Source organism: Pelophylax lessonae (assembly GCF_965119305.1).
Source record: "Pelophylax lessonae genome assembly, chromosome: 5".
Taxonomy (NCBI): domain Eukaryota; kingdom Metazoa; phylum Chordata; class Amphibia; order Anura; family Ranidae; genus Pelophylax; species Pelophylax lessonae.
In genome coordinates this window covers 475,563,192-475,579,294 of record NC_138772.1, presented here as the reverse complement: position 1 = coordinate 475,579,294, position 16,103 = coordinate 475,563,192, and the positions used below count along the sequence as shown (strand labels likewise).

General features: G+C 43.8%; 1 protein-coding gene across 2 annotated transcripts in view; it reads right to left on the bottom strand.

The window, feature by feature from the left end:
* LOC309556733 (RING finger protein 151-like) overlaps nt 1–16,103 on the bottom strand; it is a 63,275-nt gene that overhangs the window by 33,250 nt on the left and 13,922 nt on the right. Inside the window, exons 2-3 of one of the 2 annotated variants that reach the window (XM_082259219.1) lie at nt 13,477–13,571; nt 10,133–10,346 (exon numbers count right to left, since the gene is read on the bottom strand). In XM_082259219.1, the coding sequence (XP_082115345.1) occupies nt 10,133–10,338 (206 nt within the window). In that variant the 5' untranslated portion in view covers nt 10,339–10,346; nt 13,477–13,571. Of the gene's footprint in view, nt 1–10,132; nt 10,347–13,476; nt 13,784–16,103 lie in introns of those variants that run through there. The other variant, XM_082259218.1, reaches the window with a different exon arrangement.

Below are 16,103 nucleotides of genomic sequence, written 5' to 3'. Positions count from 1 at the left end.
GTGTTCTGCACCTAGCCGCAAGGGGAGCCCTCTCTACACTCCGGCTTCGGATCAGGTACGTGACAGTTTCCTAATGTGACAGAACACGAAGCAGAGGCAGACATCTTCTTACACCCACGCAAGTCCTGAATTTTACATTTATTTTAGCAGTAAACTCACCTTATATACTGAATAACAGTATTACTGTACATTTGTATTATTATTGCATTTCACTTGGTCGCGGTGAAATAGTCTATTTCAGTATATAAGGTGAGTTTACAAAGTACGGGATAGATTTTTGGACTTTTTATTTAATTTTTTTTGTTTTAATTAGTAATGGCAGCGATCAGGGATTTTTAGAGGGACTTTGACATTGAAGCGGACAGATCGGACCCCTATCTGACATTTTTGACACTTTTTGGGGACCAGTGACATGATTAACCACTTAAGCCCCGGAAGATTTTACCCCCATTCCGACCAGGGGGTATTTTGCGATTCGGCACTGCGTGAATTTAACGCACAATTGCGCGGTCGTGCGACGCTGTACCTAAACGAATTTGACGTCCTTTTTTTCCCACAAACAGAGCTTTCTTTTGGTGGTATTTGATCACCTGTGCGATTTTTTGATCACGCGCTATAAACAAAAAAAGAGCGTCAATTTTGCAAAAATAGCAATATTTTTCACATTTTTTTATATGAAATTCCCCCAAAAAAAAATGTAAAAATCAAAATTTTTAAAAATTTTCGGCCAATTTATTTTATGCTACCTATGTTTGGTAAAAAAAATAGCAAAAAGCGTATTTTGATTGGTTTGCGCAAAAGTTATCGCGTTTACTAACAAAGGGAAAGATTTTTGTCATTTTTGTTGTTTTTTTTTTTAACGCGTAATGGCGGCGATCTGCGATTTTTTTTGCGGTACTGCGACATTGCGGCGGACAGATCGGACCCTTGACTGACATTTTTGACACTTTTGGGGTTACCAGTGACATTTCTACAGTAATCAGTGCTATACATATGCACTGTTACTGTAAAAATACACTGGTAGTGAAGGGGTTAACTTTATTTGGAAGGGAGGGGCTGTGTGTGTCCCTAGGGGCGTGGTTTCTACTGTGATTGGCTGTGGCTCTAGCTGTAAGGACACTGATCAACGGATCTACATACCAGATCCGTTTTATCAGTGTCTTTGCAGCGAGGAGAATGACAGGCAGTTTGTTTACACAAGCTGCCTGACATTCTCCCTCTCCCCCGCCGATCGCCGAGTGACCGGCGGACATCGGGTCCGCTGGTCACACGCGCGGGGGGGTCCGTGACCACGCGGGAGCGGGAGCGCGCCCCGGGGGGCGCGCGCTCGCTCCCTAGACCCTCACAAGCAAGCAACGTAGCCCTACGTTAGTTTGCCTGTGAGGGGCTGACCGCCGACGTAGATAGTCGTGCGGCGGTCGGCAAGTGGTTAATACAGTAATCAGTGCTAAATAATATGCACTGTTACTGTATAAATGACACTGGCAGGGAAGGGGTTAACACTGGGGGTGATCAAAGGGTTAAAAGTATGCCTGTTTGTGCTTACTGACTGTGGGGGGAAGGGCTCTGTGACAGGCACAGAGAGACCGGGGTTTCAGCTTAGCTGAAACTCATGATCTCTCTCTGCCTGTGTGACAGAAGACCTGCCTGCTTTGTTTACATAAACTGACAGGTCTTCTGTCAGTTTCTGTGATGATCGCGGGAGGCCGGCGGCAGTCTCACTCCCGCTGTGTCTAAGGCCTCTTGCACATTGCAGATTGAAAAAGCTCAGTGCAGCTTTTTTTTTTTTTACTGAGCTAAAATACAACCCATTATTTGCAATGTGCCTATACACACAGGTGCATAAACAAGTGGAGCTCATTCTTCAGTAAAACAAAAATAGGAAAATTAGCATTTTTGGTCTGTAAATTACATCTCATACGTGCAAATGCGTGCGAATAATTAAAATAATTTAAAAAAATTGCCTGAAATGACATCTGAGAAAAGTAGATGCTCAAACAGGAGTATCCAGTGCAAGAGGCCTAACGCACTTTTCTCGCCAGGGACTCAAAGTACTTTTATCTCCTTTGGGGCAGATGGTAGAACAGCCATCCCAGGCGCACTCAGTAAAATATCATACTACTAGGAACCAGTTAACCTTCCGGCATGACTTTAGAGTGTGGGAGAAAACTGGAGTACCCAGAGGAGGCTCATGCAAGCACAGGTAGAATATGAAAACTCAATTCAGATAGTGTCCTGACCAGGACACAAACCAAGGACTCCAACAGCCTGGACCTTAATTTAATGAAATTCTCTGGCCAAGACTGAAGTGTGGTGTTGGTATCATATTATTAGTTGTAGTGCATTTTATGTCAGAAAGGTACCAAGCTGTTATTGCTCCTACAGGCTATCCAACCAGATAGTGATATTTTTGTACATAAAAACATGTATAATTCCTCCTTTATATAAATATATTAAATAATATATAATTGTATTCAGCATTAAGAATGGAAAAAAATATATACAGTGTGTATAAAACATGATGAATTTTAGCACCTTTTAGAGTAAATATATCACTCCAAATGAGAAAATTCCTAATTTTTTTTAAAGTGTCAAAAATTTTGGCCACTAGTATAAGAATGTTTGCAAGATGTAAAGGGCTACATAAATAATCAGGCCCTGTAGCAAGCTTTTCATGTACCCTATGCTCTAGGCCGGTTTGTTGGATCATTCACTATTTACCCATGATCACTAAAAATCATTAAGCCCCTTTTAGGCCCCTTTCACATGGGCTTTCCGATCAGGTCCGCATGATCGGAACCTGATCGGCGGACCTGATCGGATGCTCCATGCACCCCTATGGAACAGTGGATGTCAGTGGTGAAATGTCCGCTGACACCCGCTGCTATCCGATTCGATCCTGTTTGTGATATCCAGACAGATGGAAACCCTATTTTCCATCTGTCTGGAGGATCGGATAGGATCAGATGAAAACGGACAGGCGGTCCATTTTCATCCGATCTCCCATAGAGCAGAGCGGGACTCTGACAGGTCCGTCCCAGCACAGTGAGCAGAGACGGACCTATCACCCCCATGAGCGGAAAGCCCGTGTGAAAGGACCCTAAATCTTTTTACCACCCCTGGTGTTCTCCCTCAACCTAATGATTTTTTCACTGTCAACAGACACTCAATGGACCTATGTTGAAAAAAAAACCTTGCATATTAAAACTGCAACTACACAATGGGAAATAGATCATCTAAAATTCGTGGAAGCTGCGGAACTCTTATGTATCTAACCAGGAACTGTAAATACGAACATCATGGATGGATGCCCGAAAACTGTAAAGCACCATTTCCCATACTTAAGCTGGCCATACATTGAACAAAATTTTGGTCCAGCAGGGAGTTGTGTGGGCTCTCCCACTTAACAAAAGTTGGTTGTTTCATCAATTTCTGATGAAGAGACATGTTGGAAATTTATATTGATCTGCGGGTCCAGCCAATCAGCTGCATAGTAATACTTTCTATGAGCCTGAGACAGGATTGTTGTTGATGGCAATTTTTGTTAAAGAATATCATAAATGTGCCGAACTTTATCTGTTAATAGTTGTATCATGGATTCTAGTATTGTACAAGAATGGCTTGGGGAAGGGAAGAAGGATGTTTAATTGTAAACCTGTAAAACCTCTAAAAAAATGTAGCTGATTTTTTGCTCCTTACATCAGAGGTTTTAATATCCTAACATTCCTAGTCTGTCCCTTATTTGTGGTAAACTAATACCATTCAGTTAATGGGATTCTTCTCTTTCTGTCCTTTCCCGCAATAACAGAAAGACTGTGTGAGGTTTATTGGCTGTTCTGAGTACAGGTCACAATAGACCTCAGTAAAGGTTATTTGGGTTACATTTACGCTAATTTTGAGCATTCACCCACTGGCGACCCTATGAAAACAGAATTAGCGCTCTCAGCTAACCCACAGCTAAGCAACGCACACTGGAATTCAGAATGTAGTGTGGGCTAAATTCCTTGTCCCGGTGCACAAACACCACCATTAACGCGTACATATTTAGGCGTCACCTAAACTAGGCAAAGACACAACCATACAGTGACATGTAAGCAATTCTTAAAGTGTAGGTCTAGTCTAGTTTTTATTTTTTTATATATATTTTTTTAGATAGGGAGGATAGGAATTAGATTCCGTGTTGATGATTTACTACTATCTGAGGCTTCGTTAGGCCCCTTTCACATGGTCTTTCTGTTCAGGTAGACCTAATCAGAAGGTCCATGCAGCTCCATTGGCAGGCGGATGTAAAAAGCACTTTTCTCTGTTTACTTCCTCCTATCTCCAAATTCGTCCAGGTCCAGAAAAAAAATGAAAAGCACTACATCAGGGGTCCTCAAACTACAGCCCACGGGCCGCATGCCTCAACCCGACCCGCCGGCCGGGATATTTCATTCATGTTTTGTTTTTTTTTCATGAATCACCTAATTAGAGCCAGAGGCTCTAATAGGCTTCAGAAAAGGGTGGATCCGGGGCGCAGAGCAGTGCGCCCTAGCCCACCCATTTGTGTGACAATATTGAATGAAAATTCGCTATTGTCACACGGATCCTCCTCCTGGCCAATCAGGAAGCAGGTCCGACACCCGCTCCTGATTGACCGAAAGGCGAGCTCATGCCATTGGCCGAGGAGGAGACAGGAGGACTCGAGGAGACGCCGGGGGACTAAGGAGAAGCCGCCGCTGCAGGTAAGTGCACTGACTGGTCTCTCTACATTGAAGGGGGCATGGCACAATGGTCTCTACATTGAAAGGGGGCACGCTGGTCTCTGCATTGATAGGGGGCACGATGGTCTCTGCATTGAAAGGGGGCACGATGGTCTCTGCATTGAAAGCGGGCACGATGGTCTCTGCATTGAAAGGGGGCACGATGGTCTCTGCATTGAAGGGAGCACGCTGGTCTCTCTGCATTGAAAGGGGGCATGGCACGCTGGTCTCTCTGCATTGAAAAGGGACATGGCACGCTGTGGTCTCTCTGCATTGAAAGGGGGTACACTGGTCACTCTGCATTGAAAAGGGGGCACACTGGTCACTCTGCATTGATGGGGGAACACTGGCTTCCCTGCATTGATGGGGGCACACTATACCTTGTTTACTAAAGGCCCCTTTCTCACTTTTGTGACCTCAAAGTCACACAATTTTTTACAGCGTTTTTTGCCGCAAAGCAATGCCTATTACATTTTTCTGTTTGCGTCCCCCCAAAAATTTTGAGCACCAGCCGCCACTATATAAATAAAACAATAAAAAATATGTGCATTGGAATTAGTTCATATTTTTTTTCAAACTATAGTCCGGCCCCCAACAGTGTCTGAGGGACCGTGAACTGGCCCCCTGTTTAAAAGTTTGAGGACCCCTGTTCTAAGTTATACCCGTTGCTAAGCTAATAGCCTAGTTCACAGGTGTCAAACACAAGGCCCGCGGGCCAAATGCGGCCCTCCAGGCCATTTCATGTGGCCCTTGCACCTCTCTTGCAGCCGTGGCACCCCCCTAGTCTCTGCCCCCACCTTGTCTCAGTAGTTGGCAGCAGAGAGGACAGAACTCCTTTGCCACGTCCTGACCACCTCTGTGCAGCTGCAGAAAGGCTCTTCTTTGCCCAACCCCCCTTCTCAGCAGTCTGCAGCAGAGAGAAGGGCAGAATTCCTCCTACAGATCCTGCACCGCTCTGTGCACCACCTTGTCTCTGCCTCCGCTGGTCTCAACATTCAGCAGACTCTGGAAGCTGACTTCAGCCCTCCTCTGGTCCTCCTCCCAGACCCTGCACTTTCTTCTTTCCAGATCTACCTGCATCCTCTTCCTGGCAGTAGCACAAGGTAAGGGGTGCATTGTGATGAAAGGAAGGGTGGGTGACTCTTGACTTATGATGGTGTGGGGGCTCTTCGAAAACCCATGTAAGGGGAATGGGTGCTCTGGACATCTATACGTACAGATACAACTGGCCCTTTGAGGGCAACCATAATGCTGATGCGGCCCATGATGAAATTGAGTTTGACACTCCTGCCCTATACAGTGGGGGGGGGGGGGGGACAACCACCAAAGGAATATACACCTACAAAGGCTACCAATTTCAATACAAATAATTTTTATTTGACAAATAATTGACAAAAAGTATTGGCAAGTGTAAGGAACCCCTCCTCACCGAAAAAACACCCAGGGGACAACCCATCCACCTCACCCTGACACTCTTCCCCCCCTCCCTCTCTCCCACCCCACTCTGGCTGCCTCAGAGCAATCCCATTCTGCCCAGAGCCTCCCCCTAGTGATCCACTGCTGGGAAAACCTGAGCCCCTCCCTCTCGATGGCTACATGTGCCCCACCTAGGCATGCTTGCATCTAGAATGGTGGGAAAAACAAGATGTCTATAATAACCAAGTATTTCTAAAAAAAAGTAGAACTCTGGGCACGGTACATGGATGATGTCCTGGTGGCATGGAGGGGTAGTGTAGAAGAATTCCATAATTTCATTACAATGCTAAATGAGAACAATAGAAATATCTTCCTCACTTGCAAAGTGGACAAACAGGAAATGGAGTTCCTTGATTTTAAAATTAGAAAGGTTGGTGGAAAAACAGAAACCACCACCTTTTCGAAAACCGACAGCTGGAAACACACTCCTCCATGCCACCATTCACCATCCATGGCCCTTAATCAGAGGATTCCCCTGGACCAATATTTGAGAAGCAGGAGGACTAGCAGAAAAATAGAAGACTTTTATGTGGAGCGTTTACAATTGAAAGATAAATTTAGAGCAAGGGGATATCCAAAATCAGTCCTAGAAAATAGCAGACTCAGAGCCCTACAACAAGATTGGGAAAAAATTCTATAATGAAAAGACTGTACAAATAGAATAGGAAAGAAGGGGATGGATGGAATAGGTCTTGTCACAAGATATGGTACCCACTAGGACCAACTAAGAGACTATTAAACAAACATTGGCCTATTTTAATGTTGGTTCAAAGGTTACTGAACATTATAGGGGACCAACCCTGGATGATTGCTAGTAAAGCACCATCCATAGGTACATCCTCTCTCCTTACATCTGAAAATTGAATTAGATAGGCAGAAAATTGATGGCCAAACAGCGGCTGCATCCAATTAGCAGGGCTGAACAAGAGAAACCTTAAGCTGGATACACACTACACAACTTTTGTGGTTAGATTTCCTTTAGAATCACCTTCAATTATGTAGTGCAAGGGCCCGTCTGATTGCATACAAATTAAAAGAGTTTAAGTCTGACCTCATATTATATGGTTTTGGTAAATCCAAAGGAAAAAATCAATCAAGCAAAGACAATTGTATAGTGTGTATGGCCCATTACAGTGAATAGTCATCTTTACTCAACCTGGCTCCACACAGCTGTGATGGCTTGCTAGCTGCAGTGTCCATCTGCCTTTCCAATACTTGATCATTGTAAAGGCAGATGGAATGCTACATTAATTCATTTATAAGGAAAGTTTGAATAAAATAAATTTTGGCGTATGTAACTAACAAAGGATGATAGATTAATTCCTCTAAACCCAACAGTGGTATAGGTACAGCTACAGGCCCCCAAGCAGGCAATAGGTTCCATACATCTTTGATACCACACCATTTAAGTTTGTCATTTCTCCTTCCTCCTGCAGCTAACAGCAAGTGATTGTATGGTGAATAGAAGAAGCAGAGCCACATTACTAAACTGGGTGACTGTGATGAGGGAGGCACTGTTGAATAAAGAAACCATGTCTCCAGATCATTCATTTAACAAACTGCCCCAGGCCAATAATGATAATTCTCTCATACATGTAAAAATCAGCATTTGTCTGCTAGAAAATGACTTACGATCCCCAAGTCCTAGTAAATAAAATAGTGGGTTTTGCAAATTTTTTATGTCACACGGTTATTGCGCTGCTTTTGGTGGCCGGTAAAAATGATCCAGTGGCTGCGTAGCTGCTAGGATCTCTTTTACCAGATAAGGAATCAGCTGCTAAAAAATGTGATACTGTAATTATGCCTATAGCTGTGGTTCAGAACATTCTTCCCATAAGAATGAATAGTTGACAAATTGTATGCATGTTAATTACCTGCAAAAGCCCCAGTTGACTTTACAAAACCATGAGACTGCTGGATGGAACCGTCATCATGGATGCTGCTGGGTGCCACTATATTGAATGTGATGTCAGCAGACTGACAGTTATCAGTCAAGTGACACTCTAGAGCAGGGGTCTCCAAACTTTCGAAACAAAGGGCCGGTTTACTGTCCTTCAGATTTTAGGGGGGCCAGACTGGCCATTGGGAGTACAAAATGTCCCAGGGTCAGTGGGAGTAAACAATCCCTTATAAGTGGTGTCAGTGGGAGGAATTGTGCCTTATCATTGGTGTCATTGGGTCCAATTCTTGGTGTCATTGGGAGGAACTGTGCCCCATCATTGGTTTCATTGGGGCCCATTGTTGGTGTCATTAGGAGGAAATGGGCCCCATCATTGGTGTAATTGGGAGAAAGTGTGTCCTCCACTGGTGTCATTGAGTAAAATAGCACCCCAAGGGCCGGTAAAAGTAAGCAAAGGGCCTCATCTGGCCCCTGGGCTGCAGTTTGGAGTTAGTGTACTTAAAGAGTTATGTAGGAAAGTTAGGGATGGAAGAGCTAGACCAGGAAAGACAGTAATTAGACACTCTCAGAAGAGGAGAGGGCTTCAAAGTACAAAGAAGCAGAAGGCTGTGTTATGGAATGGACTCTTTCTGAAGAAGTCAAATTTGCCAGTAAGTCCAACGACACATTTCAAATGAACAAAAAGCCCTTTTAGCCACCGATCAGTGTCAGTAGTAGTGGCTCAGCAGGATCCCAGAGATGTACTATAAAGTGGTTACTAAAAATGAATAGCACCTCAGCCAACCTTGCTATATTATTTAGCTAGAGGATTATCTGTGTCCTATACATGTTTTATATTTAAGAGCCGGTACACATATATGCGATGACAGACATCGCATGTGATTTGCAGCACACTGCTCTGCAGGGCACATGCGATGTCGGCGCGATGCGAATTCAGCCATACAGATTGTATGGCTGAATTTGCATCGCATTCGACAAACTTGGACAGGACACTTTTTTAGGTCCGCACCAGAATCGGATCACATGGGTGTTCACACCTATGCAATCCGATTCATGTTTGAACTGACAGTTCGCACTGCGATATGCGAACTGATCTGGGGGTGTTGTTAACTTTGTCTTGAAACCCCCAGCAGTTCGCATATGGCAGTGTGAACTGCCTGCGAGTTGAATGCTATGCGCAGGGCTTTTTTTCTCAGAGAATAGGTGCAAGAACTCCCTCTTTTAGAGGTACCTCTTTTCTCCGCCCCCTACCCACCTCCAAGCACCATTCCTTGGTTCCATCCCTTACCCACCTCCCAATACTGCCCTTTAAGACAATACAGAACCAAGTATCATTTTGTGGTGTTAAGTAATGTGTATGGAATTGGGGAATAATAACAAGAAAAGCAGTAAAATAAATCCCCTGCATCCAGCAACAATAGATCCCTCTAACAACAATGGACCACCCACAACAAAATTTCCCCCACAACAACAATAGACTCCCAGCAGCAACAACAACATATCTCCCTACAGCCAGCATCAATAGTCCCCTCCCTCAACAGTGGATCTCTCCCAGCAACAACTGACCCCCAGCAACATAAGACCCACCCCCAGCAACAATAGATCCCACAGCAGCAACAATAGACCTAAGTAACAACAGACCCCCCTGCAAAAATATATCCCTTCCAGTTAGAATAGATTCCCCAGCAGTTATTATCAATAGACCCTGCAGCACACCCCAGCACCCTTTGCCATTACATACAGTCAGTCCTGGAGGTGCCAGAACTGCATTCCCCCCGTGTTCCCGCTGAAAAAAAGCCCTGGCTATGCAGGAACCCGCAGCTGATTCGCAGGGTTCCCGCATCGCATATGTGTGAACCGGGACTAACAGTCAGCAGTGGTGTAATTACATACAACATAAGTCATTATTCTGTTGGTCTTAGTAAAGGTTGGTTGCTCACATATCTGTTCTGGAATACTGGTCTCAGTCCAGCCCGCATTGTAACGTCAGAACTGGGAAGTGCGCTGCACTTACCTGTGTAGGGGTCGCAGTTCAGAGACAGCCAGTGTCTGTCTATCTTCAGGGCAGTTGTTGTGGTGAACCAGCCATCCATGAATGCAGGCTGCACAGAATGCATGCTCACATGGTGCTTGTAAAGGATCTTCCAGCACATCTCGGCAGATACAACACAGGAGGCCGTCATTCACATATCCCAGGAAATGTTCAATATCATAACCCATAGCTGTGCCTGTAAGGAAAATGGCTAAAAGCGATAAAAGGCTGCACAGAATTCACAGTTCTCTACCCACCTATCTATCAGGTTTGTTTGTTTCCTTTGCATTAAAGTGTATGTACAGCCAAAGTTTTGAATGGTGTCAGGAAGTATTAGAACCGCTGTTAAAGTGTTACTAAACCTTCAACCGTAAAATCAGTGTGTATATGCAGTAAAGCATCCTTGTTATACTCACTGTGGAAACTAAGGGGTTAATCCTCTGCGTTGTGTAAAAAGGCTGTTTGATTCTATCTTCTCTGATCCTCCCCTTCTTTAACTGTCCCAAATTAATCTGCTGATAGTACAGAGCCTTGGGGGCAAGCTGCACATGCTCAGTTTGGCGTGTATTGCTAGGAAGTTTTTTTTTTTTTCTTGGGAGAGTGCATGTGATCAGCACAGGGCCAATCAGCACTGTTCAGACAGAGGGTCAGGGATCCTGCAGCCTCATAGGCCAATTAGGGAAAAATAAAAACTCCTTCTACAAGCTTTAACCAGTGCTCTGCTGGTCACAAGACTGCTATATACTGCTGATGTGAAAAGATGCATAGGGCTGCTCATTCACCTCAGTAGGTTGCCCTATGCACGTTTGTCGCCCCAAAAAAGCTCCTGGTCCTTTTTGGGTGACAAGCTTAACGCAACTTTTAAAGGTGAATTTTGCCATGCTTGTAGTGTCATTCTGTCACAGCCCCCCCCCCCCCCCCCCACCAAAAACACAGGAATGCAGTCGCAGAGCACAGCGTTTTAACTATGTTGCAGCCAAAATTTAACAGCATGTTACATTTGGCAGGTGGTACCGCTGGTGAATGCGAATGCAAAGTGAATGGGACTGCGCCCCAACCACCCTGCATCTACATGTTGCTGTGAATTGGGTCAGCAATTTGATGGTTAAAGCAGGTGGCAAGGAGGCGACATATTATTTATCAAACATCTCTGAAAAAGTGAAAAGCACTCAGATTTTCTTTTCAGAGGTGTGGCAAGCACTGTTGCATGTGTGAACAAGCCCTAACTCTAGTTTTCTTGAAGATAAAAAAAAAATATATTACCGATAAACTATAAATGGTACATTACAAGAATTTTTGAAAACCCAGGTTGGGCATATTTATTATCTAGTGCTAAATTAAACAAAACTAGACTTGTTAATTATTCTTAAAAATATTTCATTACTCATCCAATTTGCTTCTCTGGTCATCTGATGAAAGGAAGTTTTTTGACACTGAAACCTTAATGGGTATAAAGGTCTGGACAAATATTCCCAAAATCTAGGAGCCAGTGAAAATGCAGCTTTGGTCTGAGGTAAGCAGTTATAAACCCACATTAGTCGTATATTATTACCCTTTTTGTACCTATTAACTCCCACTAGATACGACCTGGATGCCTCAAATCCACAGCTTAGCCCCTAGCTACATCACTAGTCTAGTCTCAAAATACCAACCTAATCGCTCTCTTCGTTCCTCTCAAAACCTCCTGCTCTCTAGCTCCCTCATCAACTCCTCCCATGCTCACATCCAGTACTTTACCAGAGCCTCTCCAATCCTATGGAACTCCTTACCCTTATCTGTCCGATTATCTCCTACTCTATTAGCTTTTAGGTGATCTCTGAAAACCCTCCTTTTCAGAGAAGCCTATCCTACCCACACCTAACATCTATACCTCCATTTTCTCCATCAGCCCACCCCCCATGGTTATTACCTTTTGTTTCACTTGACCCTCCCTTCTAGATTGTAAGCTCTTACGAGCAGGGCCCTCTAGTTCCTCCTGTTTTGAATTGTATTGTAACTGTATTGTCTTCCCTCACATTGTAAAGCGCTGCGCAAACTGTTGGCGCTATATAAATCCTGTATAAGAATAATATTAATTAAAGCCACGTAGTCAATTACTTTGGGGAGAACACACTAAGACCGCATTCACACTGGTATGACTTTGACCGTGACTTGTCAGCCTGACAAGTCGCGGTCCTCACGCTCACATTGTGTAGTACAGGAGCCGTTCTAATAGGAGCGAAAAAAGGGTCCTGTACTACTTTGGGGCGACCTGGAGGCGACTTGCATTGACTTCCATTATGTGAAGTCCATGCAAGTCGCGCCGAAGTCGCGCTGCACGCGACTTCACAGGTCGCCCCCTAAGTCGGAGCGACCTAATGTGAACGGAGGCTTAAACTGTATTTAGGAAAATTAGAGGATGGCCAAAAAACCCATGGTTCCTAAGAACCACTTGTGCATTACTTCAGGTGCCAGCATTAGGGGTTTACACACTGAGGTTCCACAATAAAAGATCACAGGGCTACAAAGATATTGCAGAAGCCCAAAAATGGTTAAATGATTAAATGAGACAGACCCAGCTTACCACTGATGCACTAAATTACAGTAGAAAACTAAACATATAAAAAAGTTTAGCATCTGCTACATAGCAGACCAACCCGCCATTCATCCAAGTACTGCTTAACGGTCATCCTTAGACCCAGTACCACTAATCCAACCTTAAACTATACTATTAATGAACAATGTTATTTTTGTATTGTTCTATTGGCCAAATATCGCAGCTATCTTCATTGTCAACTGCATTCTCGCATCAAAAAAAAAAAAAAGAGTTTGGCATTGCAACTGCTCATCACTATCTAGGAAAGGAGGATGCATCCATAAAGTGTGTAGGATGATGGGTAGATGAACAAAGAAAGAATTTATAGAGCAACCAGCAAGCCCACTTATGTTTAGTTTGCTACTACTACTAGATCCCAAAACCTGGATGACCAAAACCTTTCGTGAACATTCCAGATAATACATCCCATGCTTATTTGTACACCGGGGACTTGTAAATAAGTGCCATCTAGTCCACATAATTAGAAATAACTTTTTTGGAACCTAAAATTCAACTTATAAAAATAGAAAAGGCCCCAAATAGCCCCATCTTATATGTGTTTAGAAACATTTGTTACCCAATCCTGGGATTTGTCTAGCCCCAAACAACAAGTACTGCTGACTTTATTGCTAAATCTTCAATCAATTCCTGTATATCCTCTAAAGGCTAATTTTCTTGTGATATTAAAAGCATGGTAATTACCATAAAAGTTGCCTAATATATTATAAAATTGGTGTTTGGCAACACTTACCTAGAGGCAGCAGAAAGAGGCATAAACGTTGAAGTGAGTTTAGAGAATGAGTTTCAGCAATGTTCGACTGATGTGTCCTCCTGGAGTTTTATTCCCTTCTTTCATTGTAATGACAAAGAGAGAGAATCACTTGTTGGGTTTCCTAAGAGACAGCTCTCCAGTGTTCAGACAGTCAACCTCCGAGCTATGGAAACAATACGCCACTCTTCGCTTGGAAAACAAATCCCTGGATAGTAAAATACTAAAATGCCAGTCAACAGAGAGACCAACAAAGATAAACCTACATTAACATCAGTAGAAGTTTGCACACAAGCAATAGAATATGGCATAAGAACCAAGTTCTTTGATTTAATTTTAATTAATACAGTTTATTTTAGAACAATGACATATTCTCTTCAACTTTTTTACAGACAATCACACCATTCATCTCATTCTCTGTGGCGGTGAAACTTATACCATTGCATGAAACTCAAACAGTATTAACCTATCGATTCCCAGTCTGAAGGGGCTGAGAGATACACCATGCCCAGCTCAGTGGACAAAGCAGCCCAAACCATACCCAACAGCCCAGAGACAGCAGCCCAAACAATACTCAGAAGAGTGGACCCTGCAGCATTGGGCTTAGGTGGGCCCTGACGAATGTATCTAAGAATTTGTAAAAAACACACATGGATACATAAAGAGGACCTTTACCCTAGGAATAAACACATGTAAGTCCTGTAGCTGCTGACATTTAAAGTGGTAGTAAACTCTATTTTTTTTCCTACAGGTAATATTATAATTAAGTGTGCACCGATTAGGAGATGATCTAGTGAGTGGCAGCCAATGACGTCACCGGCGCATGCGCTCTGGAGGAACGGTATACCCGTATTGCTCCTTCAGATCTCTGTGCCATGGCCATGACTCCCGTGCGGCTTGGCCATTCACAGCTTATTTTCACGGTAAGTTTTTAATAATGTGCTAATATGTGATGCATACTAGCACATTATGTCTTTACCTTGCAGGGGGACATTTTTTTTTTTGTAAAGTTTACTGCCACTTTAAAAAAAACACTTACCTGTTCGAGGACCTAGCACTGTCCTTGTCCAGACCAGGTCTTCACTGGTGTTTGGGTCCATGACACGCATCTTTAGTGTGGGAAGCCAGCTATGACTCCTTGCTGCTTCACAGTCAGCTTCCCACTGTGAATGTGTGAGCCACACTGCACTTTGTGAATGGCCCGCAGTCTTCTGGGACTTGTGAGGTGTCCCAAGAAGATGGGAGCAGAGAGAGGGGGGTCAAACTTCTGCTCCAATCACTTAAGTGATCTGAGCGGAAGTGGGAGAGGGTACCAGGTACTTGCTCCCCCCCAAAAATGTAATGTCCCAAAAGTTGAAAAGGACAGGGGGAGGAATCAGAAAAGTGTAACTTCCCCTTTTGGGTGAAGTTCCACTTTAAACTTTGTCGATATTGAAGAAATTGACTATTAACAGAACTAAAGCAAGTTACAGCAGTGGCACTACATATGTTGCAAGTCATATACTTCTTCAGGCAGAAGAAGGCACTGTTTATCCACAAGGCACTTTCCAATACTAAAATGTCAGTCCCTTACAGACCACAGGAGGCTATAGCTTGTTCACACTAAGATCCCCAAATGTCCCTGCAGATACAGTGCCTTGCGAAAGTATTCGGCCCCCTTGAACTTTTCGACCTTTTGCCACATTTCAGGCTTCAAACATAAAGATATAAAACTGTAATTTTTTGTGAAGAATCAACAACAAGTGGGACACAGTCATGAAGTGGAACGAAATTTATTGGATATTTCAAACTTTTTTAACAAATAAAAAACTGAAAAATTGGGCGTGCAAAATTATTCAGCCCCCTTAAGTAGCGCCATCTTTTGCTGCGATTACAGCTGTAAATCGCTTGGGGTATGTCTCTATCAGTTTTGCACATCGGGAGACTGAAATTTTTGCCCATTCCTCCTTGCAAAACAGCTTGTGCTCAGCTCAGTGATTGTGTCCCACTTGTTGATTCTTCACAAAAAATTACAGTTTTATATCTTTATGTTTGAAGCCTGAAATGTGGCAAAAAGTCGAAAAGTTCAAGGGGGCCGAATACTTTTGGAAGGCACTGTATCTGGCTGCCGGTGGGAGACTCATCCAGGAAGCTGACAGAGGAGACACCCTGTAAGGACAAAACCTGCTCTTTCCCTCCTCGATAGAAACAGCTCCTTAATGCTACTCCAACTCTCTCCGTAACCACTGGGGGTCCTGCCCCTATGATTTTGTGCACACACTGAACAGTGGGCATACCCACTGGCAATTGCCGAGGTTAGAGGACCTTGAGGAAGGTTCCTGATCATTGCAGAGGAGGTGACCCAGAGACCTTGAGAAAAAGGTGGAGGCAGGGTCCAGTGGCCACAAATGTAAATAGCATTCTGCCCATTGACCACCAATGTGAAGGAACACTACAGTTTTCACTGTCTGTCTGTTTTTTTTCTGGCTATCATATTTAAAGTTATACCTACCTGCTCTGTGCAAGGATTTTGCACAGAGCAGCCCCAATCCTCCCCTTCTGGGATGCCCCGGCGGTGCTACTGGCTCCTCCTCTTCATCAGCCGCTTCCCATGGGGGCACCCGTGCAGG